The sequence below is a fragment of the Zootermopsis nevadensis genome, unplaced genomic scaffold (assembly GCF_977971745.1).
Source record: "Zootermopsis nevadensis isolate Lab colony 2312 unplaced genomic scaffold, Znev_1.0 Znev_ptg000011l, whole genome shotgun sequence".
Taxonomy (NCBI): Eukaryota; Metazoa; Arthropoda; class Insecta; order Blattodea; family Termopsidae; genus Zootermopsis; species Zootermopsis nevadensis.
The window spans coordinates 2,181,673-2,208,217 of NW_028259143.1; the positions used below are offsets into that span (position 1 = coordinate 2,181,673).

The 26,545-nt window shown below is 39.1% G+C and overlaps 2 protein-coding genes across 3 annotated transcripts in view; one reads left to right on the forward strand and one right to left on the reverse strand.

The window, feature by feature from the left end:
• On the forward strand, positions 1-25,852 carry LOC110839584 (ATP-binding cassette sub-family G member 4). The gene is made up of 11 exons (XM_087347071.1): positions 1-608; positions 11,811-11,928; positions 15,603-15,792; positions 16,709-16,854; positions 18,224-18,462; positions 19,001-19,123; positions 20,700-20,905; positions 21,070-21,238; positions 21,691-21,791; positions 21,985-22,140; positions 24,077-25,852. Exons 1-11 carry the CDS (start codon positions 248-250, stop codon positions 24,419-24,421), a joined length of 2,154 nt encoding a protein of 717 aa, XP_087203197.1. The 5' UTR covers positions 1-247; the 3' UTR covers positions 24,422-25,852.
• Trim9 (E3 ubiquitin-protein ligase Trim9) overlaps positions 1-26,545 on the reverse strand; it is a 260,942-nt gene that overhangs the window by 70,947 nt on the left and 163,450 nt on the right. Inside the window, exons 11-12 of one of the 2 annotated variants that reach the window (XR_002546544.2) lie at positions 23,430-23,518; positions 5,116-5,208 (exon numbers count right to left, since the gene is read on the reverse strand). The gene's annotated coding sequence lies outside the window, so the exon portion shown is untranslated. The remainder of the gene's footprint in view (positions 1-5,115; positions 5,209-23,429; positions 23,519-26,545) is intronic. The other variant, XR_015534669.1, reaches the window with a different exon arrangement.

Sequence of the window (26,545 nt, forward strand, 5' to 3'; positions counted from 1 at the left end):
GAACCTCGGGCATGCAGGGTAAACGGTCCGGGAGTGCTATGCGAGACACCAGACACTAGATAAGATTATTGTGAAGCTGATATGCTGGATGCCATTAGCAGATATGTACTGACGAAGAAGACAGAACGAGTGAGTTGTGTCTTTGGCTGCAAGAGACGAACAGCAAGGTCGGTTGCCAGTTCTCTATGTGATCAGTTAGTTGTGCGTGTGTCGACAGTGTAGGAGGTGGCGTGGTGGCTCTGACAGCATGGCGGAGGGCCCTGATTCCGTCACGAGTGCCATATTACGCAGTAGTACAAACACTCCGCCAACATCTGTAGGTCCATACAACATTGCCTGTAGCATTTCTAGTGACTGTGATAATTTTATAAGTGATAGTGTAGAGAGTGTTAGTGCAGATAGTGAAACAATCTTATTCAATACTAGATTAGCTGCCAAAAGACCCGCGACCCTCAAACTGGAGAATTGTAGGCATCCACCTCACCTGAGTCCTATTACAACAGTCTCAACAAGTCCTCAGCCATCGATTGAGCAATACGCTTCTTCGAGAACTCTGAACCTGTCCTTCAGCGAGCTTTCTTACTCTGTGAAAACCGGGATAAGACGAGGTAGGTCTCAGTTACAATAACTCTACCCTAAACGTCGGGCTCGGTCTGGATGCCACGTTAATCTTCATATATAAAAAGGCGTTCTTTACGCCACATCACGTAGGCCACTATTGCACTATGATCCGAGGTATCCACCTCAAGACAATGTTGTACTGACGTTGTCCTTTGTCCTTGTACAATGTTTTCCAACACTAACCTTCCCACTGTTACAATATGTTTCAACAGAGACCTCGATCGTGCAATCACCGTTGCCATGGTTATGCTACTAAGAGATTTTGGGCCCCCACCCCCCATGAGATAATGTTTATGACTACGCGTGTTTACAGATTCAGACTTCCCCGTCGTTCGCGAGCCAAACTAAGTAAGAAAATCAAAAATAATATTAACATAGATAAGTTTTTCCCCAGAACGCATTTGGTTATTGGTACATTTAGTGTGTTAAATTCGAATTAGTGGTACACCAGCGAAAAATTTATTAAAGGCTTTAAAACAACAAAATCAGAACCGTATAACTGTTTTTACAACCATCATAATTCTCTCGTTCAGGACAGATTCCAGTGGCGGGGCTCTTGTAAAGACGAGAATTAACCTCCGGTTTTCATAAAGCACGAAACACATCGTTTCTTAACTCCTAAGCGACCATCTCATGGACTCTGCCCTATGGAGCTACTTACAAGAAAATTAATTACAAAATTCTTCAAGACTGCTCTTCAGAGGAAACCTATCGTTTGCTTAATTAACATTAACAAATTAACCGTGTTTTAAAATCACACCCAGAGTAATGTTTTCGAAGACATTTGGGTTCTGGATGAGTTCCCGTTGTCATATGAAACAAGAATGGAATACTACTTTGCATAATTTACTTATTAGTGAAACACTGCTTAGTTATGTGGACAACATTTATTAAACCTTTTTTTTTTCCTGAAACTAGTCTACAGCATGAAGGTTTGGCTTTCTCTGTCGATAAATCAAATATTTTCACAGCCCCTGAATGGATCCCTAGGTACTTCATGCGTTAACTACATTTGACGTCAAAGGTACTTTAATATAATTTATATTTTTCTTGGGGTTGTCCAACAGGTAATGAGATCCAGGAAGAATATTGAAAGAAAGAGCTTGCTGTATTCTTATCATTATTTGTTTAAAAGTTTTTGATAATACACTTTATCATCATAAGCTGTACCTATTTTTGCTTTGACACGATAAGATGCTATAAACGTACGATTTATTAATCTAACTTCAATGTTACATACAGGAAAAAAAAAACATAATTGTTCCCCACGTTTAAAATTGTATGTGTATTGTTTTAAACGTTTTAATGTTACTGTGACTCAATTTAATTTCATCCTGACGCAAAGGCCCAATATTTTGAAGGGGGTCTCCAATTTATGAGCTTACGATCTTGCCTACATTGCGTTATCAATGATGTTCAAAGTGACTTCCTTGTGCTTGCAAGCAAGTTTAAATCAATATATCCCAAAGCTATCTTAAATTTCCCGAGTCTCTGCAAGCAACATACATGCACCGAACCTGAAAACAAGCCGGGCACACCTACCTGCACCCAGAAGACAAACACTGACATTTTAATTGTCGAAAGAATCTCATATCTTATAAATATGGCGATGATGCGAAACTTTTAGGTGATACGTAATAACTTTCGAGTGTATGGTATATACATTTGTGCCACCTGAAATTTAGTAGTTTAATTGAATTATAAATATGTAACTGCAACTTTAAGGTCATTTATAGAGAACAAGGCACCAGATTTCTTGAACATTGCTCCCTGGAACTTGTGTTAGAATGTTTCTACTAATGAGAACATTTAAAAGTTCTCCGGTCGGAACATCTGTGCATGTTTTTCTGAGAGTTTCTTAACGACGAACAGGACAGCTCGCCATGATGGTATATTCTTGAATACAGTACACACATACACATTCTTTTGATTTTATAAGCAAATGGCGTTGTTCAGAGTAAAGGAATAAGAAACAATGTAGGAAGTAGGAAGCTTCAAGAGGGGAAAAAACAACAACAACAGGTATTTCAAGGCTACGGTACAAAGATAAAACCAGTTCTTGCTAGACGATGTTACGCAGCGTAGAGAAACCGATCTTAAATTCTTTCGTGCATTATCGTTACTTCATTTAATAAGCGTCCACAACTCCACTATTACTTACTGGAAAGCTCGTTTCACAATACATTTTATTCTTAAGGAATCGACACAAGATGGTTGCTATGGAAACATAATGGTACATAAACAGAAGACTGTTTAAATTCCAAAGTTTCACTTGTTTCGAAGACATGTTGTATCCTACACAGAGTTTATATAGGTGAGTTTTCATAGAAATAAACTGTAATTTTACTGATATAAAAACTGGTATCAGTAGTAAATTACTAAAAGAAACACCAGTGATAATGAAATAATCTACATAAAGTATGTGACATTTACTGAACAGGCTATATGACCTGTTATAGATCGTGCCATAGCTCAGGCGGTTAGACACTGGCACCTCGTTGCGAAAAACTGGGTTTAATACTGGATGATATTCGTGGTGGAGGACGAAACGGGAGATGGCCAGGTTGAGTTTTTCTGAATTTCTCCCGCTAATCATTATACGACCACTGCTCCATAATCTGTCATTGCCCCCATGAGGTGTGCTATTGCCTTGACCTAGCAGAACATTATCACACCCTCGGTCCTAAGGGACTTACTTAATCTCTGACCCCAAATTTTGCTGGTCTCGGGGTAAGGTTAGGTAAGATTTCAAATTTCGCCTACATATGAAGCAAAGAACCTGGGAGATCTGTCCTTGGCGAGGGAGAATACGCACACGTAACAAGCACCCGAGAAGAATTCATCGTTCCTGGATATATCTTCTTATAATATAAAATAAAGTCTGGCGTGAAGCCATCTTTGAAGTGAGAAATGAACATCGAGGAATACGTGTCGTATGAGACGCCACCACGATATAAGCACGTTATTGTGAATGTTTTCAACACACCCTTATTCTTTATAGGCATTAACACATTTGCTGTTCACACCGAACGTGTACGACATTATTTAACAATTCTAAAGTCTGAACAGAACGAGAAAAAATTGAGATTCTATTTGAAATGAAATTACAGAAACACGTAATGGTTCATATTTACATATCCTAAAGTGTTTTATGCTTTGAAGACATTTTTTTCGAAGAATATCGACTTATAAGTATCTTTGTCAGATATCCTGCTATCTCCAAGTTCAAACTTCTTGGAATTAAATATCGATTATTAGTTAACTATTGTTCTCCTACAATGACGTATTCCAAAGTTACATGATGAACCTGATATACAATGACGAGGTCTAAATATGAATATTTATGTGCCTCCCACTGTAATTACATAGATCCCTCTCTCATTTCCGTTCAACCATACCACACGCACATGTTTACAGTAAATAAAAGAGCAAAACAGTCACATGACAGTTCGTAGAACAGACAACTGCTATTTGGAGAACATACACACATACGTCCTCGAACAGTGACCTTTGAAACCTGTTTGCCGAGATAGTCCCAGTGTTAGACGTTTGGTTTTAAAGCGAAGTGCGTCCATGCCACGGTGGTCTAGCGGTTAGAACGCTGGCCTTGTAACCCTGGGGGGTCTCGGGTTCGATTCCCGGCGGTGCCCGAATTTATAACTTGTGTTGGGCAAGGCCGTGGTCTAGGCAACACGGAGTTTTCCTCCGTGGCATCCCAACAATTACTCCATTCACACACAGAAGAAGGCAATGGCAAACCACTTCTGGATCATCTGCCAAGAACGTATATGAACAGGTCCCAGTCCGAGAAAAGGATGGAAGGATCCTGTTCATATGGACCTGTCGTCAGACAGAACACTAAATAATAATAAGATGAGGTGGTCTAGCGGTTAGAACGCTGGCCTTGTAATCCTGGGGTCTCGGGTACGATTCCCGGCGGTGCCCGAATTTATAACTTGTGTTGAGCAAGGCCGTGGTCTAGGCAACACGGAGTTTTCCTCCGTGGCATCCCAACAATTACTCCATTCACACACAGAAGAAGGCAATGGCAAACCACTTCTGGATCATCTGCCAAGAACGTATATGAACAGGTCCCAGTCCGAGAAAAGGATGGAAGGATCCTGTTCATATGGACCTGTCGTCAGACAGAACACTAAATAATAATAAGATGAGGTGGTCTAGCGGTTAGAACGCTGGCCTTGTAATCCTGGGGTCTCGGGTACGATTCCCGGCGGTGCCCGAATTTATAACTTGTGTTGAGCAAGGCCGTGGTCTAGGCAACACGGAGTTTTCCTCCGTGGCATCCCAACAATTACTCCATTCACACACAGAAGAAGGCAATGGCAAACCACTTCTGGATCATCTGCCAAGAACGTATATGAACAGGTCCCAGTCCGAGAAAAGGATGGAAGAAGGATCCTGTTCATATGGACCTGTCGTCAGACAGAACACTAAATAATAATAAAATAATAAATACATAAGTGCACGTCTTACCTTTCGTAGGGTATGCAACACTCCGAAGGTCCATAAATCCATCAGAAAATCCATTTCAGTACGTATTGGTTGTTTTCTCAAAAACTGCATTCCCTGTATAATAAACATGAAATTAATTTCTTTCCAAGTACATGTCTTAATGACATTCATCGCGCATGCGTAATGTTGCTATCTGACGTTGCAACGCTACAGCATAGAAACACGTGTGGCCGTACTTTTATGCCTGCAGGGCTGATTTAACTGTTCAAACAATGTCCATTTTAAAGTTCACCAGGCCTAAAAATGCCTGTCAACAGAAGTTGGAACGAAACTCAAACGTATCATAAAATATACAGGAATTAAATTAGCAGAATTCTGTTGGGGCTGTGATATAAGAGGCCTTCTTCAAGTAACATTATTGGTTAATGTTTCAAAATGAATGATCTTGGACAAGTAGAAAGTGGACTTCGACACAGACATTACGTAACGTGGTAAACAGTTATTGTGCCAAAGTACGAATCTTTAAACATCTTCATACCAGTCTCCATGAGAACCTCATTTCTCACATCTTAAATAGGGCATATTTAAACGTAGATCCCAGGTCTCTCTTGATATCAAGTATTAAATTGAATTGGTCCGTCTGATTCACACTTTCAGAAAATACGTGTAAGTTGCTATGAGATATGTTGGCTCATTTTAAGTATCTTACTTAGTACAAAGCGTATTCCCCTTCACTGTCATTGGGCGGCTCACCAGACTTAATTTAACTTGCATAAATTAATTACATTCCCACTTTATTTCACGATCACGTTGCTCGTTGTATTAAATTATTACTGTACATAAATGCATTACACAATGTCTTTACAGGGCATTCTGTAGCATTAACAAGTGAAAACAACGCCCATAGAGAGGAAGTCTGACAAACCTTTCCAGGGCGAAACAGAACCATTTCAGGCTCCTACTTCACGCTGTAGCAACAAACCGAATGGGGCTAGGTGCTGATAACTTATCATCAAGAAAGATTATATTATCTAGTGCAAGACAGTATTCATACAAAAAAAAAACTGCATGTGTATTGATTCTTTGCGCCAAGTACATAAACTGAACGCATAATAGGAAACGTTTCTTTTCGCATGTTTCATATCCGAAGAAACTTCAGATCGTGGAAGACAATACCAAATTTTGTGAGATTTGGCTCTAACGGCGACAAGTATAAATACGATGACGCTTTTCTGGATTGTTGTTCATCATCGCCCTGATGATGGAGGCAGCGAAGACCTTCGAAACGTCGGTAAACTTCTACCAGACTATACGGCGCTACAACCCAGAAGACAGCCATCTTCGTACTCGAAGCCGTGAGAACCTCAAATGCAACAAGTGAGTTCAATGGCCTCTCGCACAGATAAGCAGTCCTCCACAAAAAAAAAGGACTGGTGACGATTTACTCGTATGGGATGGTAGAGAGAGAGAGAGAGAGAGAGAGAGAGAGAGAGAGAGAGAGATTAAAAATTCTACTGATGAAACGCTGGTGAAGCTACTTATATGTATAGTACGGAAAAGAATAACCAACAAAGGATTTTAATCCTGGTTTGATTTTGGATATCTCCAGATAAGACGGAGGATTATCCCGAACTAAGTTGAGAACAGACAGACAAATCCGAGGCAGTTGTTAAGCCGCGCGGAGTAGGATTTGAGGTTCTCTCGGCGCTGAGCTCTTCTGCGGACAACTTCAACGGCTGCTTTGTATCCCTCGCACTAAATGAACTAGAAGTTTACGATCTCTAAGTATTTAATTGAATAACTGCTCCTTTGCGTTGAAAAGCAGAGCATGGAGACAATTAGTCAACTAGGGGGGGCTTCATTCAAAATTTGTACCCTTCAATTAGCATCGCCTTGGTCATTAAAGGAGATACAGAGGCGGACCAATCAGCGTGGATGGAGATTCAAGAATTTCATATATAATCTCATGTAGGAAAATTGTTAGCGAGATTCGAGACGCACGTGGGAGAATGATATTGAAATGTAACTTAGGACACAGTTTGGTTGGTATCTAAACAGCGTTCAGTTGGATCAGATGACGAGATTATGTGACAGCGGTGATGAAACTGCTACGTTATTTACAAGAGAGAAATTGTAATGAATTCTTCTCGAGGCTACCTGCCGTGTCAGGTGGCTGAATGATGAAAACACCAACGTTTCAAGAACCATCTTCGTCCTCAGGGTAGTGTAGTCTCCATTAACCCACCTACACGACTAGTAGCCTCGAGAAGAATTCACTACACTTATTCGCCGTGAAAGAGAGAATATCTTCAGCATATGGATACATCAATACGCTCTCTCTACCACGTGCTTTATACGGGAAACATAAAGCAGACACTCCAAATTCGGTCTTAATGGATTCTTTGAATGTTACAATCTGCATATGAACAGAATAAAACAGATGACAAATGCCAAAAGAAATTCCTGGATGTCAATGCTTTAGTCATTTGTAAATCTGCTGTGTAGTGAGCCACGGATGACACACGAGGCTTTCACAGTGCACTTGAACCGGGACAAAATTATTGTCTTATCTTCGGTACACTCATTTATCTTAAATCTTTCTCTGGTATTGACACGCAATTAATATAAACACTAGATTCACGCCCACTTTAAGCAGGCTTGCATTTCAATTATTACATAAAAATTCTGACTTGTGACTAGCAAATATCTAACGCCGTAGACCTAATGAAGAAAAATGTGCAACAGGTCAACGAACCAGCTTATCTCAGAGGTACAATGGTACACGTTTCGCCCTTCTGCCCATGTGAGTGATGAAATAGTTCCTTGAAGCTTTTAGCCTGAATTCGGTCGGTCACACACCTAACATATGCAAATTTTGTTACACTATTAAGTAAAGTAAAGTTTGTCCCACTATACGCCATGTAGGCGCTTGGGGGGAGTGGAGGTATAGCTCCTCTCTTCCTTGACCTCGGCACTAGATGGGGGTGAGTGGTTAGCATCACGCCCCGGCCGGCTTTACCCCCGGGAAAGGACCAAGGTACCCATTGTATAGGAGGCTGGGTGGTCCCCAGAGCCAGTCTGGACGCAGAGGCTAGAGGAAAAATCCTCTGCCCCCGTCGGGGATCGAACCCCCTAACATATGCAAATTTTATTACACTATTTCTACGTAAAATTAAGAACAGAATGTATTTTAAACTTACGATTAGAAACGACGGAATTAGCAGTAAAATTTGCTACTTTACAATTTGTTTCGACATAAAAAGGTACACTTGGCCTTAACTCATGAGGAAAGGCAGAATCTGAAATACGGAGGAGAATATGCAGACCTAGAGAAAAAACAAACAAGTGGCTGGGGAAAACTGCGCAAGGAGGACTTCGTGTCTTTCACCAAATGTTATTAGGGTGATAAAACCGAGAGGGTGAAATCTGAGAGGCGTGTACAGTCAACTTCAAGAGTTTCTGCCACCGTAAATATGCAGTGTGGGGTTAATTTCGGGGTATAGTCGGTAGCACGATGAGAAATGTGTTCAGAAAACCTGAAGTAAATGAGAGGATACTGTTAAAAATACATCTTTAATTATGGTGTGGAGTAGGTTGTTTTGTATGGGTGCGAAACATGGTCTCTCACTCAGAGGGAGGAACACAGATTGCAGGTGTTTGAGAATCGGGTGTTGAGGAAGATATTTGGGCCTAAGAGGGAAGACGATGGGGCGTGGAGAAAACTGCACAATGACGAGCTTAAAAATCTGTACTGCTCCCCCAGTATTGTGAGGGTGATTAAGTCGAGAACAGTGAGATGGGCGGGACATGTAGCGCGCATGGATGGGACAAGAGGTGTGCACCGGGTACTGGTTGGGAAGCCTGAAGGGAAGAGACCGCTGGGGAGACCTAGACGTAGATGGGAGGATAATCTCAGGCGGGATCTATGGGAGATAGGAGTTGAAGGAGACTGGATTTTGTTGGCCCAGGACAGGGTCCGGTGGAAGGCTTTGGTTAATTCGGTGATGAACCTTCGGGTTCGGTAAGCCATCTAGTTAGTTAGTTAGTAGATACAGAATACTTTCAGTGGAAGGCATTTGTGGACACGGTAATGGAACCTTCAAATTCCATAAAAGGATGGGAATTTTGCCATGGAATTAGTAATTTGTTGCAAGAATAAGATTTTTTTTCCAAGATACATGCAGAAAAATGGCCCAAGGCCGTGGCTGCTCGTGTGAAAATTATTTTCTTTGTTTGGTTTTTGTTGCATCTTCACTGGGAGGACAGAGGAATTTCTTCCTAGTGGTTGTCGAAAAGCCGTTCACATCTGCAGCGAGGTTCCGAAAGTGCCACGTGTTGTTAGTCTTTCTTAGGTCGCGATGAAACTGTGACTGGAAATAAAACGAGTTTGAAGAAATTTAGGTCACTCTCGCTTGTTCATTTGTTTTTGTAGCCCGCTTTCCGCCTACACAAAGAGTCTGACAACAGCTGCAAGTTTGTAGTGCAGAATCACGAGATGGAGCTGCCGCAGATTCAATTTACAATTTACGAATTCGGAAGAAACCCACCACTTTATTCTAATTCAGATTATTGATTTGATGTACTTCGTTTCAGAAGCTTTAGAACCGAAGCTCATGGATGTTTAAAAATTTCTGTAACTGCAACACAGATCAGGGGTGTACATCAATTTCTTTCGAGGTGACGACGAACAGAAAGGCTTGACGACAAAATAACTAAAATAAAGTTTCTCGTGCGAACAGTCGTGTGAGAATAGACTTAATATTCGACGTTTCGGGCGGTTATCTCTACCTTCAGAGACAGTCTGCGAAACATTGGATATTAATTCCATTCTAACACAGGTGATTGCACGAGAAGACCTTATCTGAAAGCATCAAATCTTAACAGACCGTAGTTCAATAAATTGCTAACAAGTTATCAATTATTTTTACTGTCTGATCATGCATTACAGATTCACGAAAATATGAAGAGAGCATGTCCGACGAGGTATCTTAAACCTGATCTTGAGTGGAGAGCAATGAACACCTGGTGAACAGATTATGAATATGCCCATTGTACTTAAGGCCACCACGTGCCCAGTTACACCAACACCGCACAAAACAATTCTTCGTTATCTCGGATAAACCGAATTACTCCATCAGACCAGTCAAAGATGTCGATTTTGCAGTATCCTGTAACGTACGACTGATTGTACCTGAGAAACAGTAATTAAAATGTGACACGTGACGGACAGGGTTCAGAATGTTAGCAGATAGTTCGGAAATCGACTATTCACCTGAACACACAAGGTTTAATATTCCGGATTACAACGTGTATATATCTTTTTGGGACGCCTGTGTGTAATGTTAACGATCGTGGGATAACATTAAGCTCGGGACGCCATTTTGATTTTAACTGAATAAACATGCAACACGAGGGAGTAATCTCTGTAAAGATAATGGACCCTTCACTCCACCGACTTCAAACATCCACCGACCTTCAATTTAACAAGAAACGACGACAGTGTACGATGAACTAGTGGCTATTATATTATTATAACAAATTCATACATCTTTTTGCACTTTTGTGTTCCCTCAATGTATTAGCGGTGGGATATTTACAGTTTCTAAGCGCAGTGACTGGTACAATTCACGTAGGTAAACGTTTGATCGTTTCTTTTTAAATCGCAAAGCAATAATTTACTCAAATTTCATGACAGTGCAGATTACAATTTTCTGACATGTAGTTAGAAAGTTTATGAACATTAAGCGTATATACGGAGTTTTGTTAGTTAAATCGTTGGAAATCTGAGACGGGGGTGGAGCTAAGGACAATAATCTGCGATGAGGACGGAATTTAAAATAATATATTTCAGGGTCCAGTGGCGTTATCTGCCGTGCTAGACTCTCGATGCTAATATCAGAACATTGCCACACGTATCTAACAGATGCTTACAAATTATCATGCTTCTTAAAAGCCTTTATTCTTCTGTGGTAACATTAATCGCGTATGAACTAAATACGCCATATGACTGTATAAGCAACGTCTATTACAGTGCCAAAGGCCAACAGTTTATCTGAAAGTCAGGATTTGCGATTTGGTAGCAAAGGCCTATCTCAGCCATTAAAACTCTGTTCTGTCATGAACTCATCGGTCAATTATACAGCTAACAGCACACAAAGAATGTTTTGCGACAATTTCTTCGTGATTTAAGGAATATATCCTGTCCAATCTGCCTGCATTTAAAAAGCAATGAACGGTGCTAGGATTTAGCTGATATAACCGCTTGAAACTGAAGCTTTAAATATTTACGAATTCAGGCCGTACCGCGCAGAAAACATTACATTTCACCATTACAGAGATCAACTGGTTATCGCTGTTTAAGGAAATAATCGCTGGTTACACACAGAATCATACGAAAAACACACAGATATAAATACAAAACCAGGAGGTAACAACTGTTGAAGAAGGTGGGGCATATAATTACCACTGAGATTTAATTTTTATTAATAAACATGCATTTAAAATACATGGAATCTGCGAATCAGAAATGTGATCATATGGGAATACTCATTTCTTGAGTGACAAAGATGTATGACTAGCACGCTGTAGGACCCAGAATTTAAGAACACTTCCTCAGTTTTTGATTAAGAAATTTTCTACAACCCAATTCCTACTTTTTCAGACACATTTCTCATAATCATAAGAGCCTGAATATTCTAACTATCAGCACATTTCAGAGTCTAAATGCATCCTGAAGCAGATAAGCGGAGAATTTCAGTCTGGCGAGCTGACAGCCATCATGGGACCTTCAGGAGCCGGCAAGTCCACACTGCTGGACATTCTCGCAGGATACAAGTAAGTTTTTGCAATCATAAAACTCCATGTTTCTGTATGAACACTGTACAACTCTCTCCCGACCCCGAAAAACATAATTCCTGTCCATAATTCGCGTCGAAACAAAATGTACCGTATCTGGAAAGACCGGGGTTCAATTCCAGGCCCGATACCCGGTCTTAATCCTTGTATTTCATCCTCCAATTAAGCCATAATTAAAGAAGGCCGCACGATTCGTTCGTATAACACATTGTGTGCCGCTTACGGTATATTTCTGAAGGACTTTTGGACCACCCTGTATCACAATGGATGTTACAGAAAACAGCTGTTATGAAGTTGATTAGAACATCGGGCAAAAGGCAGGGTCAGATGACTGGCTTTCTGGTAAACATTAACGGAACTTTGAGTTTTATAGAAGCAGGGATTTTTTTCTCATCTGAATGATTCTCGGTTTCTCATAGAGACCCTGTTTCTGAGTCTGCTGATTAATCAATTTCGTTGCCTAGCGACTGTCCAGGGAAGGCTGTAAGAATACAGAGCATATTTCTATAAACCGTCTAATAGATCAATAGTAAATGGTTCAACTACTCGCCATGTTTGAAATTATTTACTGGGTAAGTGAAAGAAACGATGATGCAGACAGCAGAGACCAATCACAATGATTTTCTTAACACCGAAGACCTCATTGGTATGGCCAATTTTATGAGACAAGTCTGAGTACAGAGTCTGAGAGCCTTGTGACACGAAACCGCTGAGCAAACATTATGGCCGCCGACTTCAATGAACTTCAAACCTGCTGATGTTTGAAGTGAAATTCGCTGTGCTGTGTTGCCATTTATCAGACCATATGGCATGAGATAACGAACATATTAAACTTTAAACTAACTAACTAGATGGATTACCGAACCCGAAGGTTCATCACCGAATTAACCAAAGCCCTCCACCGGACCCTGTCCTGGGCCAACAAAATCCAGCCTCCTTCAACTCCTATCTCCCGTAGATCCCGCCTGAGATTATCCTCCCATCTACGTCTAGGTCTCCCCAGAGGTCTCTTCCCCTCAGGCTTCCCAAATAGTGGACCCAACCAACCAGATAGCTTACGGAACCCGAAGGTTTATCACCGAATTAAGCAAAGCCCTCCACCGGACCCTGTCCTGGGCCAACAAAATCCAGTCTCCTTCAACTCCTATCTCCCATAGATCCCGCCTGAGATTATCCTCCCATCTACGTCTAGGTCTCCCCAGCGGTCTCTTCCCCTCAGGCTTCCCAAATAGTGGACCCAACCAACCAGATGGCTTACGGAACCCGAAGGTTCATCACCGAATTAACCAAAGCCCTCCACCGGACCCTGTCCTGGGCCAACAAAATCCAGTCTCCTTCAACTCTTATCTCCCATAGATCCCGCCTGAGATTATCCTCCCATCTACGTCTAGGTCTCCCCAGAGGTCTCTTCCCCTCATAACCGGTGTACACCTCTTGCCCCAACCATGCGCGCTACATGCCCCGCCCATCTCATTCTTCTCGACCAAAGGCCAAAGGTTTAAAAAAAAATTAAATAAACTATGAATTTTTATCCAAACTTCAAAATCTGTAGGAGTTTAAGAAACATAAAAAAATATGGATGTTAATCAGACGGTCGCATTGCATTTATTAAAAATATACAAAAAGCTGTCTCGCTACAACGAGTGATTCAGCGTCGTTTCAGAAACACTTCTCCTGACGCTGCTGCTGCTTTGATATTAGGAAGCGAACTTACGAAATAGCCTTGAAGTTAAGTAGTAAAAATGCCACGTGGACGACAGGAAGAAGTTTGCAAGGCCAATGAGAAAGAAGGCAACTCGTTTGGCAGGAGATACGCGTCTCTAACAACAGAATAAAGTAAGATGCTTACACATTCCATCTAGCATTATTCACTTCAGTCACTCCCAGACTCCTTTAGTCTGATGTTATCTTTCCATATAATTGTCGGTCTCCCAAGAGGTTTCCTCACCAAAATTCTGTACGCATTCCTTGTCTGCCCCCATTCTAGACCAAACTATCTAGAGTAGACCATCCTTTAGTGCTCCTTTCTTCACAATTCCTATGTGTAAATATACCACACCCTTACAATACACACGGGAAAATTATTGCGGACCGCAGTTTGCCTGAAAATAAGTTTAGCACAAAATTAAATTCCAAAAACAAGAAACATTATTTACGTCACCAGTCTGAGACAAAATAAATATGGCGATCTTCTGAGTTTTCACGATATGTAGCATTTTCGTTGTATTCTAACGTTTCGGAGGAACATACTGTCATTATCTTCAGGGCGTAAATCATGAAGGTGATGCTTTATATAGAGTTTCGTGGGTACAGCCAAAACATCACCCTGTAGAACAACTCAGAAGCCCGCAATCTCTATTCGCATCACCGTGAAAATCTCAAATCCTACGTAAGACAGATTTAAATTCATACGTCAATTTTCAGCACAGACCTCACAATTATAGGACGCGATATGGGAGGTTAAATATGTAATTCTGTACATTTTAAACACAGAACGCGTATTGATACGAAACCAGAGATTATTTTCCCTCAGAATCATGTCATCACGTAGATGAATACGTGAATATTATTTAAAATCTCTATACCGAGTTCCAATGAAAGCTATTTCACATTCAAAGCTTCGCGCATCCTCACCACTACCAGAACATGCCAATCAAATACATCAGGGTCACAGCCAATCGTAAGGTCAAATGGAAGGCCAAGTGGCGAATAGACTTGTCTAGTGATGCCAGAAAAGATGATGACCAATGCTTCTGAGGAGTTTACTGCCTTCATCGTCAGGGTATATTTATGTCGTGTACGCTACCAATTTTTCGTACTTCCAGACTTTTTGGGGATTCTATATGTTAAATTTAAGTTTCATGTATCGGTTATATTAAACAGATACAAAATCAAAATTAAATTTGTTAAAAAGTTGTCAGTGGAACCACGATTCCGGAGAATTTGACGTAAATACGTCTATACGGAAAGGAAGTTTATATATTGGCTTTATTCTAAATATTTCCTTTATACATGCTTTACAATTGAGTAAAGTTTGATTAAGACTTTGCTTATTTAACTTGAATTAGTTACGCTTAAGATGGGTCTGTGGTAAATGTAATGTAAAGTAATGTAATGTAATGAAATGTTTTATAGGTAACAACAATGCCGAGTAAATAGATGACGTTTTCTAGGTAACATAAGAATGAAGTTACACTTTTTCGTTTCCCTTTTTTCGTAACACATTTTTGCCGAATGACACTGACCCTAAAATATAGACGTATTTACGTCAAAAAACTTGCACATCCAAATACCAAATTTAATCGAAATTCGTTCGGTGATTTAGAAAATTAAAACATTAATTCAAAACACGATGCCAGGGTACCATGTCATAAGTCCCGAGAGCTAGAGACCACTTGATGAATAAAATTTCAGGTAGATTAACTTCACTGAAAATTTCTAAATTATAGAAGAGAGTACCAGAACGAAACATAAATGCATCCTGTGCAGTTTTGTTTAGAATAGATTTTGAAGGCACTGGAAGTTTGGAAGTTCTAAAATGTTCGTGCTCTTAGTGGCTCATCATGAAAATTATTTCAGCTGTTCTTGAGTCATTACATGTACACAGAGTAGACAATTATGCAGTAAACGACTAATATTATGATCTTTTGCAGGAGAAATGGAATTACAGGTTCAATAATGATTAACGGCGTTGAAAGGGATATCGGTCAATTCCGGAGACAGTCGAGCTACATCATGCAGGATGACAAACTACACCCCCTGCTCAAAGTTCATGAAGCCATGACCATTGCTGCCAACCTCAAGCTTGGGACCGAATTTTCCCCTAAACATAAGCAAGAAAGGGTATGTTTTCTCATTTTTACTTAAGAGTACATATAAAAATAATATACAAATTAGAATAATGGAAAATGCGAAGAGAATAGTTTTGGATATTATTGAGTATTATCTAGCAATTTACGTAGGAACTAGGAGGTAATAAAAGAGGTTGCAACATGTAATATAATTAAGGAATACGACAGATTTATTTAAAATCAGAAATGACAAAAACAAGTTCAGTTTACGCTTTTGTGTAAAGGAGTTTTGAAAGAAGTTACACATTCATAATTACTGAAAATTCTTTCTTAAAACCCTCAAACTAGTAGATATTCAGACACATCATAGTTCAAAAGAGTTCTTTATGATTAGCAAAGCTAGACCAATATTACGTAAATCCCAACATAAAATCCAGGACTTGCCAGAGGTCAGAAATGCTACCAGGGCTGTGCAGTCGGAGTCGTAAGCAATTTTAGGTGGAGTCGGTAAAAATATACCGACTCGGACTACGAACTCGATATAAAATCTTAAGAACAATTTCTATACCGTGTGAGACGCCGGCCGCCTCACGCTTAGGGAGATTCAACGACGCGTTGAGACACGTGGTGTGAGAATAATACTTCGTAACTTTGACTCCGGTACTTTAAGAATACAAATCAACCAATTTCTGCAATAACCATTAGACTTATATTTAAATATGGGTTATAAGTCTAAGATGTAGGCTGATGATTCACGTGGTGGTGATGAAATCTCTTACGGTGTCATTAACAATTTAAGTAGGTTTACCCTAATTAATACATATTGAGATTTTATGAAGGATTCTGGGTCGGAGTCGAAGCCGGAGATTTTAACACCGACTCCACAGCCCTGAATACTAGGCAGTGGACTGTTACAAATGATGATTTTTTCTAGATATATTGTTAAGATGTACTTTTTGATCCTTCAGACTGACCAAATTATTAGAGCCATGGGCTTATCTGAGGTGCAGAAAACAATGACTGGAAGTCTCTCGGGTGGACAGCGAAAAAGGCTCGCCATTGCTCTTGAACTAGTCAACAATCCGCCAGTAATGTTTTTTGACGAACCCACAAGGTAAATTTTAATGATGAATCAAACTTTAAGCAAACTCCACGAAGCAGTCCTTCTTAAGAAACAAATATTTGCTCAACTATTTAATATATTATAAACTTTTTATGTAATCTGAAGGTACATAACCATATTTACAATAGCCCACCAATGATTAGTATCCTAAGCCAAATGAATCTTTTTTAATATTATTCTACGATCTGTGCCTAAGTCTTCCAGTTTCTTGACCAAAGCTCATTTCCCAACTCCCTGTGTGCTACATGCCCCACCCATCTTATTATCATTTAATTTCATCATCTAGTGCTGGTCCACCCCACATAAACAATATTTCTTTAAGATTATGTAAGATTTGAGGTTTTCACAGCGGTGAGTATGAAGATTTCTGTCTTCTGGGTTGTTGCGTTTCATCGCCCTGATGACGGAGGCAGTATGACCTCTGAAACGTTGGTAAACATCGACCAGACTACACGGCGCAACAACCCAGAAGACAGAAATCTTCATCGCCCTGAAGACGGAGGCAGTATGACCTCTGAAACGTTCGTTAACATCGACCAGACTACACAGCGCAACAACCCAGAAGACAGAAATCTTCATACTCATCGCCCTGATGACGGAGGCAGTATGACCTCTGAAACGTTGGTAAACATCGACCAGACTACACAGCGCAACAACCCAGAAGACAGAAATCTTCATACTCTGATGACGGAGGCAGTATGACCTCTGAAACGTTGGTAAACATCGACCAGACTACACGGCGCAACAACCCAGAAGACAGAAATCTTCATCGCCCTGAAGACGGAGGCAGTATGACCTCTGAAACGTTGGTAAACATCGACCAGACTACACAGCGCAACAACCCAGAAGACAGAAATCTTCATACTCTGATGACGGAGGCAGTATGACCTCTGAAACGTTGGTAAACATCGACCAGACTACACAGGGCAACAACCCAGAAGACAGAAATCTTCATACTCTGATGACGGAGGCAGTATGACCTCTGAAACGTTGGTTAACATCGACCAGACTACACAGGGCAACAACCCAGAAGACAGAAATCTTCTTTAAGATTAATTTTTATATCAAGTCAACAAGATGAAAAAATCACAAATTCTGACCTGCATTTCTAATATAACATCCAAAAGATAGGAAGAAATTTATTCTAGTCTCAGTACAACTTTAAAATAATCCTTTTTAGTAACGGTAACTATGATTTTAAGCATATATAATTTCACGTTAGTCTCAAGTCAGTAGTAACAATTTATAACACCAAGTAAAGACCTACTGAAGTTGTTCGTGTTCGCTTAAAAATAAATCTAAATGCGAACATGACAAATGTGCGGGGCATAGCTTATTTAACTGTTGTTTCAAATTCCAGTGGTCTTGACAGTTGTACATCGAGGCAGTGTCTAGCAGTGCTGAAGTTACTAGCCAAAGAGGGTCGCACTGTGATCTGCACCATACACCAACCAAGCGCCTCTTTGTTCGAGATGTTCGATCATCTGTACGTTATAACAGAAGGAAGGTGTATTTACCAAGGAAGCATTAAGGGCATGGTACCCTACTTATCTGAAGTAGGGTTGGAGTGTCCGTCGTACCACAACCCTGCAGATTTTGGTATGAACTACCTTCAATTTGACCAATACTCAGAATTTCCACTTATACATTAAATTCCAGATGAGCGTTGGTACGCTATCCAAAACTTGAGGTGCGTGAGACTTAAGTAATTTCCTTGAACTTGAAAAGAAATGCAACTTTAAAACAAAAAAAAATAATAAGGAAACAAAAATCTTTTTGCGTATATTTCTGCTACTTACAAGTCAAATAATAATCGATAGAATTTATTTCGCACAAAATTCTCCAAATCAAGACACTTGGATTTTAGTTTATTCTTTTTCCTTTACTCAGTCTTAATTTATTCATTAATTAATTCTAACGTTAACACTGTAACAGAATCCAACGTTTCATCACCGCCACAAACTTTACTTATTTTGTGCATTCTTTCAATGTCTAGTTTGAAAAACCAAACAAAGAACTAAAAGACCTTCATTTGAAGCTCGCTCGGTACTGATCATAAATGAAATGATATCTGAGTTTTGCTCCAGACAAATCTGGCAAGACTGCAACCATCCTTCATTGTCCTCTAATTTCTCAGTGCTGGAAGTGTCAACGGGTGAATACGGGAACCACGACGACGCTCTTGTCACATCCATACAGAATGGCAAATGTAACGACTGGAGAAGGAGACAAAGAGAGACGAGCTCTTTCTCCCGTCTTGGTAAGATTGTCAGCAGATTACAAATTATTTACTAACGTATGATCCAAAATTTCTCATGGCAACTAACATTAACAAAATCTTCTAAGGCCATCGGCCGTGTCACTTCGTTAAAAATTACTGACATTTCAGGGATCATCTCTGTCCCCATCTTTGGAGCTGTGATGTAATCGTGTGTCCGGACCGGACTGTCCGGCATACGCGGTAATAGAACAGAAAATAAACAGACCAGAATACAAATATGGTTCACAGCATTCTATTTGCGTTCAATCACGTAACCAAATGCGGCACAGTAAAGGAACAGTTTCCTAACTTGCTTTTTTTTTTTTGAAGATTTTAAAAGTTGGTATTAATGAATCTTCTTTTCTTACACTTGTTTATTTTTAATGTTTGTGGTTTTTACTGATTTTTTGGTAAGCTGTCTGTCAAATTTCATTCACAGGATTTTAACAGTAATAATACACAGTAACACGTAAACATTACCGAGTACTTATTATAACAGGATTACAGCAAAGGAAATGCTGATGGCTCTACTTCGATGCCCGATTTCTGAAGATACGCATTCACACACACACAGAAGAAGCCCTTCCCACATAGGACTGAGAAGGTGATGAGATCACCATGGCAACCAAGAACAACGTGTTGCATGTTTTCTGAACACCGACGTGGCTTCTCAAAATTAGTGTTAACCACTTTTTATAAAATGATCGAAGAAGCAGTACTCAGTCAGTAAAACCCCTCAAGTTGGACACCCCTTTATATCGGACACTTTTAATTCAAACCGGCGAATATCCTATAATTTTACATGTCCACAATACTCCATATCTTGGACACCCCTTTTGTTGTAAGTTGGACAGGTTCGTGCACTTAACTTCGACGCTTTTCAGGGAAACTTTTTCAGTTAGATATTTTGTTATTTTGAATTTCTGACTGATGAATGCCTCCTCTCTGGAGGATTATCTTACGGACATTGAACCCATCGTTGGAATGCATTACAAGTGTTTAACTATTCTTTTGCTGAACCCTTAACTGGACCTCAGTTTTGCAGAAGACACAATTTTAACTCCGCTTGCATTTGAGTTCAGACTGCGTTAACAGAAACGGAATGTTTCTTTTTGCGATGGGGAAGCGAAAATTGGTTGAATTAACTTTAGAAAATGTTATTGAGGCTGGGGTGTAATGTGCAATGCATGGGAGTGGGCTTCAAAAGATTATTATTAATACTATTATCATTAATTCTTAATTCAATCAAGCCTACAGTAGTTAGATTATGTAAGTAAATAGATTATATTGTCATTAGACCACAATCTGATTTTTTCTCTTTCCCTCTGTAAGTTGGACACCTTTGTAAGTTGGACACATTTGTAAGTTGGACACATTTTTGTGGAACCCCAAGTGTCCAACTTAGAGAGGTTTTACTGTATATGAAAACAATGTGTTGTAATATCAATTACGGGGCAACTGCGTGCACTACTGGGGTGATTAGAGGAAGTGAAAAAAGCAGCAGAATACAAAGTATGATGAAAACGATGAAGAACTTAAACAGATTTGATTTCATAAAGTAAACTTTTATCTCCAGGACCAGTGCCGCCAGGCTTCATGACTCCTGTCCATACACCTCGCATTCCGCGTACTCCAGCACCAGTTCGTGGGAGTCATGTACAAGAATACGGAACTAAGAACGCTGATACTGCAAGAAGACACGTCAGACACTATCCTACTTCTCTCCTGAGCCAATTTCTTTGTCTACTTCTAAGAACATTCTTCTTGACTCTTAGGGACAAGGTACACATATTCTAAAACAATCTATTGATCAATTAGGCTAATGGCAATAACCGATTGAATTTTGTAATAGTGAAATGCGTTGTTTTTATTTGAAATAGGGCCTGATTAATCAAACATTATTTGTTTGAGCCTTCAGCCTCTAATAATAATCTTTATTGTTTCAGTTCCTGACGGTGGCCCGGATAATGATCCACTTGATTGTCGGTGTTATGATCGGATTGATCTATTATCAGATTGGAAATGATGCTGCGCACGTGTTTGACAACTTTGGCCTCCTCTACTTCTGTATGATGTTCCTTATGTTTACTGCATTTTCTTCAATGATATTCACATGTAAGTGAAACAGATCTTTTACGCGAGGATTGATCGCAGCGCAACTTTACGATTGGTCCAGCTTTTGATGTATTTGTTGTGATCGATTGATACTTATCTGTGCAAAATATTCAGCAAGAATCACATTCTTTACAATTTTCATCACTGAACGAAATGTAACTTTGTATCCTGACCCTACCAGAAGAGTAGTTTGTAATGCGACTTAGCTTATTTTAGTCATTAAGAGAGATTAGAACATAATTTATCTATTTATATGTTTGGGAGGAGAATGGACCAAGGAACTTGTGTTAGAGTAACTAGTTATGAGTGGAATATGATTCTGGTTAAATGGCAGGTCAATTATTAGTCTGGTAAAAGAGATTAACGTAACTGACACATTCTGCATACATATATTTTAATTTATCACTTATCTCTTCCTGTGAATGTAGTAATGCCAAAAAAAAATTTTGCAGTTCCATCTGAGATTCCAATCATCTCTAGAGAGTATTTTAATCGCTGGTATTCGCTGAAATCCTACTACCTGGCCATCACACTGGCTGATGTACCAATACAAGTAAGTGGTTTACTGAACACAATCTAGATTCTATACTTTTGAAACATATTATCAATTTATATCTAATTAATGCCAATGAAGCACACTCATTCTTGAAAATCTGTTAGTTGCTAAGCGATTCAAGAAGTTCCCTGCCAATTCTTATGAACATTTTAATTAAATCAAAACTAATAGGAACTTAATTAATTTGCAGGTCACATGCTCAATTGGCTATACGCTGGTGGTGTATTACATGACGGCACAACCGCCCGATGCCGTTCGCTACATTCTCTTTCTCACGATATGCATTATGGTAGCGATGGTGGCTCAGAGCATTGGCCTTCTCATTGGAGTGTCCATGAACATTCAGGTAATGCTTATTTTTTCAAAATATTATCTTAACCCTCCATCCTTAATCAACATAAAAACCCATACCAGGTTCTGTTGCATATTTAAAAGGTTTATAAGTCTTACCCTTTTACATTAAAATCACCGTCAGCTAATTGTCTCTGCATAATGAATCTCGCAGGTTAGGGAAAAATAATTTATCTGTCAAAATTCAAATACTTCTGCTACACATTTACAAAGTGTAAACAGATAAATTTTAAGGAAATCATAACTGCACATACCAAGAGAATCTTGTACAAAATTCAGCGCCATATGTTGTTGATTTCATGTTAATAGTTTAAAATGTAGCTGGAAAAATCTTTAATCTATTAATGTTATCTTAAAGAAGATTTCTGTCTTCTGGGTTGTTGCGCTCTGTAGTGTGGTCGATGTTAACCAACGTTTCAGAGGTCATACTGCCTCCGTCATCAGGGCGATGAATATCATTATATCATTCATCGCCCTGATGACGGAGGCAGTATGACCTCTGAAACGTTGGTTAACATTCATCGCCCTGATGACGGAGGCAGTATGACCTCCGAAACGTTGGTTAACATCGACCACACTACAGAGCGCAACAACCCAGAAGACGGAAATCTTCATACTCGTCGCTGTGAAAACCTCAAATCTTACATAATGTAATTATCTTTCTTATGTGTGCCATAGGAGAGACATCTAACCTGCCTGACATGATCTTGGTCCATAACGTAAGAGAAACAGAGACCTGCATTATAACCTTGAAAGGGCCATGCCACAGCCCAGGTGTTAGTTGCTGGATTCTCACCACAGAGGCCCAGGTTCACACCCTGGTCAGTCAATGTGGGATGTGGGGTGGACAAAGTGGCACTATGATTGCTTCCTTTCACATCCTTTCCAATTAATTAATCACGATCAACCTCTAATTTTATGTTAAATACTACTGAAAGCATTGTTAAATAAACTATAAGTAATAAATAAATATAATAATACAAACTTATTTTCAGAAATATCTCGCAACTGAGTTGCGTCACTCCATCTGTATGCTTACGGTCAAAAACGGTATATTTTTCCGCATACTGGAGAACACAGGCTCCTAGTTTAAAAAAAGACTGCAGACTGAAGCCTTTTATAAAAATAAAAAATGTCCGCTGTGTGAATTGTTTTGAAGGTTATGTTTGTCAAATTACTGATGTGATGCACGAAATTTTCCTATATGTTTCCGACTTCAAAACAGACCACTAAAAAATACTCCACAGAATATATAAAAAATAAAATAATTAAAACTGTACTCACTCTCGTTGTGTGAAATTTAGGGTCCGAAGGGAGTAGTACATATACAACAACACTCTTCTCTTCTTTGATTTCACTAGCACAGCCACAATCTGCAATATTTCAGAATGAAAGCTGTTATTAAACTAGTAGATATACTTAAATATTAACAGCAGTATCAATATTTTTTTCTAAACCAGTTTCTTCTGCGATTTGCACCGTAAAATGCTTAAAAGACAGAAGAATCTATTTCACGATTCACATGTGGATGTTCTTCTCCCACATACTTTCCAAATTTTTAAGAGAAAATTAATAAATTCGTAATACTTAAGTGATATTTATAAGATGAAATAGTTGTGTCATATTGTGAAACTGATATTTAATTAATTATTCCGTTTTTGTCCGTCTAATCACAATTCATATATAAAATTTACAATTAAGATAATTAAAATATCATTTGATGTTCCTCATCGAACAATCGATGTTCCAAATGTAAATCGATTGTTCGATGAGGAACATCAAATGATATTTTAATTATCTTAATTGTAAATTTTTTATATGAATTGTGATTAGACGGACAAAAACCGAATAATTAATTAAGTGATATTTACAAATTATACTTATCACGCGTTTCTATTCGCACAGATCACACCCATTTTTTTTATTTTCAGAACGGAATGATATGGGGTGCATTGGCGATAATGCCGTTCACCATCTTTTCTGGTTTCTTCGTGCACATGAACGATGCGCCGGTATACTTCCGATGGTTGTTCCACATCAGTTACCTCAAGTATGGTCTAGATGGAGCCCTGATCTCTATCTATAGCTACGAACGCAAGGAACTTGAATGCGCCATCGACTACTGCCACTACATGAGCCCCAAGAAATTCCTAGAAACCCTTGACATGGGCAACGGCTCCTATTATTTCAATACCCTCATCCTTGCTATTATGTTCTTATCTCTAAGACTCATTAGTTATTTCATTTTACTCTACAGACTTAAAAACAGACGCTGACACGTACCGTAGAATGTTGGCCGATAAAAGTTTTGTACTACGTCCTAGTATGTTACCAAAGTGAAAATTTCTTCAAGTGCCTATGACGAGGCTTCTCATTCCTGCAGTTACGGACAGGTCCCCCCCCCCCCCCCACCACAAAGTTGTTCCCCTTCCGGAGACTTCTGCTCGCCAGTCGTCCGCATTATTCATTTTACACGACAAAAAATTATTCTCTAACTTGCACGAAGATGAAAATATAAATCTCGTGTCTTTCCCGACATATACAGGGTAATTGAGTGGGTGGTTACTAACAAAAGGACCTAAGTTCTTGATTTTAATAAACACTTGCATGCCAAATGTCATACCCAAGACTGGTTTTTGTAAAAGACAAAAACATTTTTTAATATTATATTTAGAAAAATTCAATAGTTTTTTTTAACACCTAGTGATATGGGGCGTACTCTGGGAAGAAAATGCATCTTGAATAGTTCCTACATGCACATATTCATGTATGGAGGAGAAAATTTAAAATAGACCAAAGCAAATATTAGAATGATGAGATATAGATAAGATTTTTAAATAGTATGAGACGGGAAAAAAGGAGATGAAACACAAAAAAAATCTAAAGTTACATCAAAAAAATATCCAGCAGTTCTGGAAAGACAGATTTGTGTATGTGTCCGGTTCAGCTGTGTAATGAATCGCTGTTCAATAGACCATATTTGTGTAAGGCATTTGTCTTGGAGAAAAATCTGCCGTTGTTTAAATCAAAATGATTGTCTTACTTTAAAATTGACTTAATTTATGTAAGATTTGAGGTTTTCACAGCGGTGAGTATGAAGATTTCTGTCTTCTGGGTTGTTGTTGTTGAATATATTCATCGCCCTGATGACGGAGGCAGTATGACCTCTGAAAAGTCGGTTAACATCCACCATACTACACAGCGCAACAACCCAGAAATCTCACTTGTTTTACTTAATATAGTATATTGTTAACTATCTGAGCATGCAAGGTCCATTGTTTTTTTCATCTTCTAAATCCTTTGCAGATTTTAATGAAATTTGTTACATGATAGACCCCCCCCAAAACTAACTCCAGAAGACACTGAAATATGTGGCAGAATCAAACGAAGCCTTGAACATACCGTGTTCAATACTAAAATAATTGCTATTTACCACGTTAAGTGCAGCATGATAAACCAACTCTTAACACGTTTGTGTATATGTGATAACATTGTCAATAAATAATATTTTGTATTGTATAAATACAGGATACTGCCAATATGGATTTATATACACTTTTTTTACACTGTTGAAGCAGTAAGGCGAGCCTATTGTGCTACAAAGACAATATTTTAAAATACTGTTTTACCTGTATCAAATAGGCTATTAAGAGGAATGGGATGTCTGAATTGAACGTGTAATAAAATAAACTGATGAACCACTTCAATTCCTTATCATTTTCAGGACACTAAAAGTATTTACAAACTCCTCACAATGCTCACTTTGGCATCTTCCCGCCCATTCATCCAGAATCATCAGCATCACAGATAATACCAACATATGAAAAACTAAGATTTGAGGTTTTCGCAACGGTGAGTATGAAGATTTCCGTCGTCTGGGTTGTTGCGCTGTGTAGTCTGGTCGATGTTAACCAATGTTTCAGAGGTCATACTGCCTCCATCATCAGGGCGACAGAAAGCAGAAATCTTATATGAAAAACTCTTTAGCTATCTATATATAGTAAACAATGAACACCATTTGCTGCTGCTAAGGGATTTGGGTTGATAATATACATGAATGCGTAAGTTATAACAGCACAATTCTTACAACCGTCATATATAACCACATTTCAATGTGCCATACAGAGTACTGCATTACATTACTTACACAAGCAAGGTTACGTAATTGCATTAATTTCCTTGCTGCACAACAAAACACGAATTTATATGCTACTTATGTAAACAATCCACTGAGGAACGAAGAAAAACTTCACTCATCCATGGTAAACATCAACTTTTCGCGGCTTTCGTACAGATCTAACATGACGCAATTACAGATTATCCATTACGCATGCGCATGATTCGTCTACTGACGTCATCGCCCGTGATATTCAAATCTTATTGCCTGGAGAAGGGCTAGG

Coding starts and splice junctions, on each gene's coding strand:
- LOC110839584 (XM_087347071.1), top strand. CDS start 248: ATGGCGGAGGGCCCTGATTCCGTCACGAGTGCCATATTACGCAGTAGT. Junction 609..11,810: donor GAAAACCGGGATAAGACGAG/GTAGGTCTCAGT, acceptor AGCACATTTCAG/AGTCTAAATGCATCCTGAAG. Junction 18,463..19,000: donor CCACAACCCTGCAGATTTTG/GTATGAACTACC, acceptor CTAATTTCTCAG/TGCTGGAAGTGTCAACGGGT.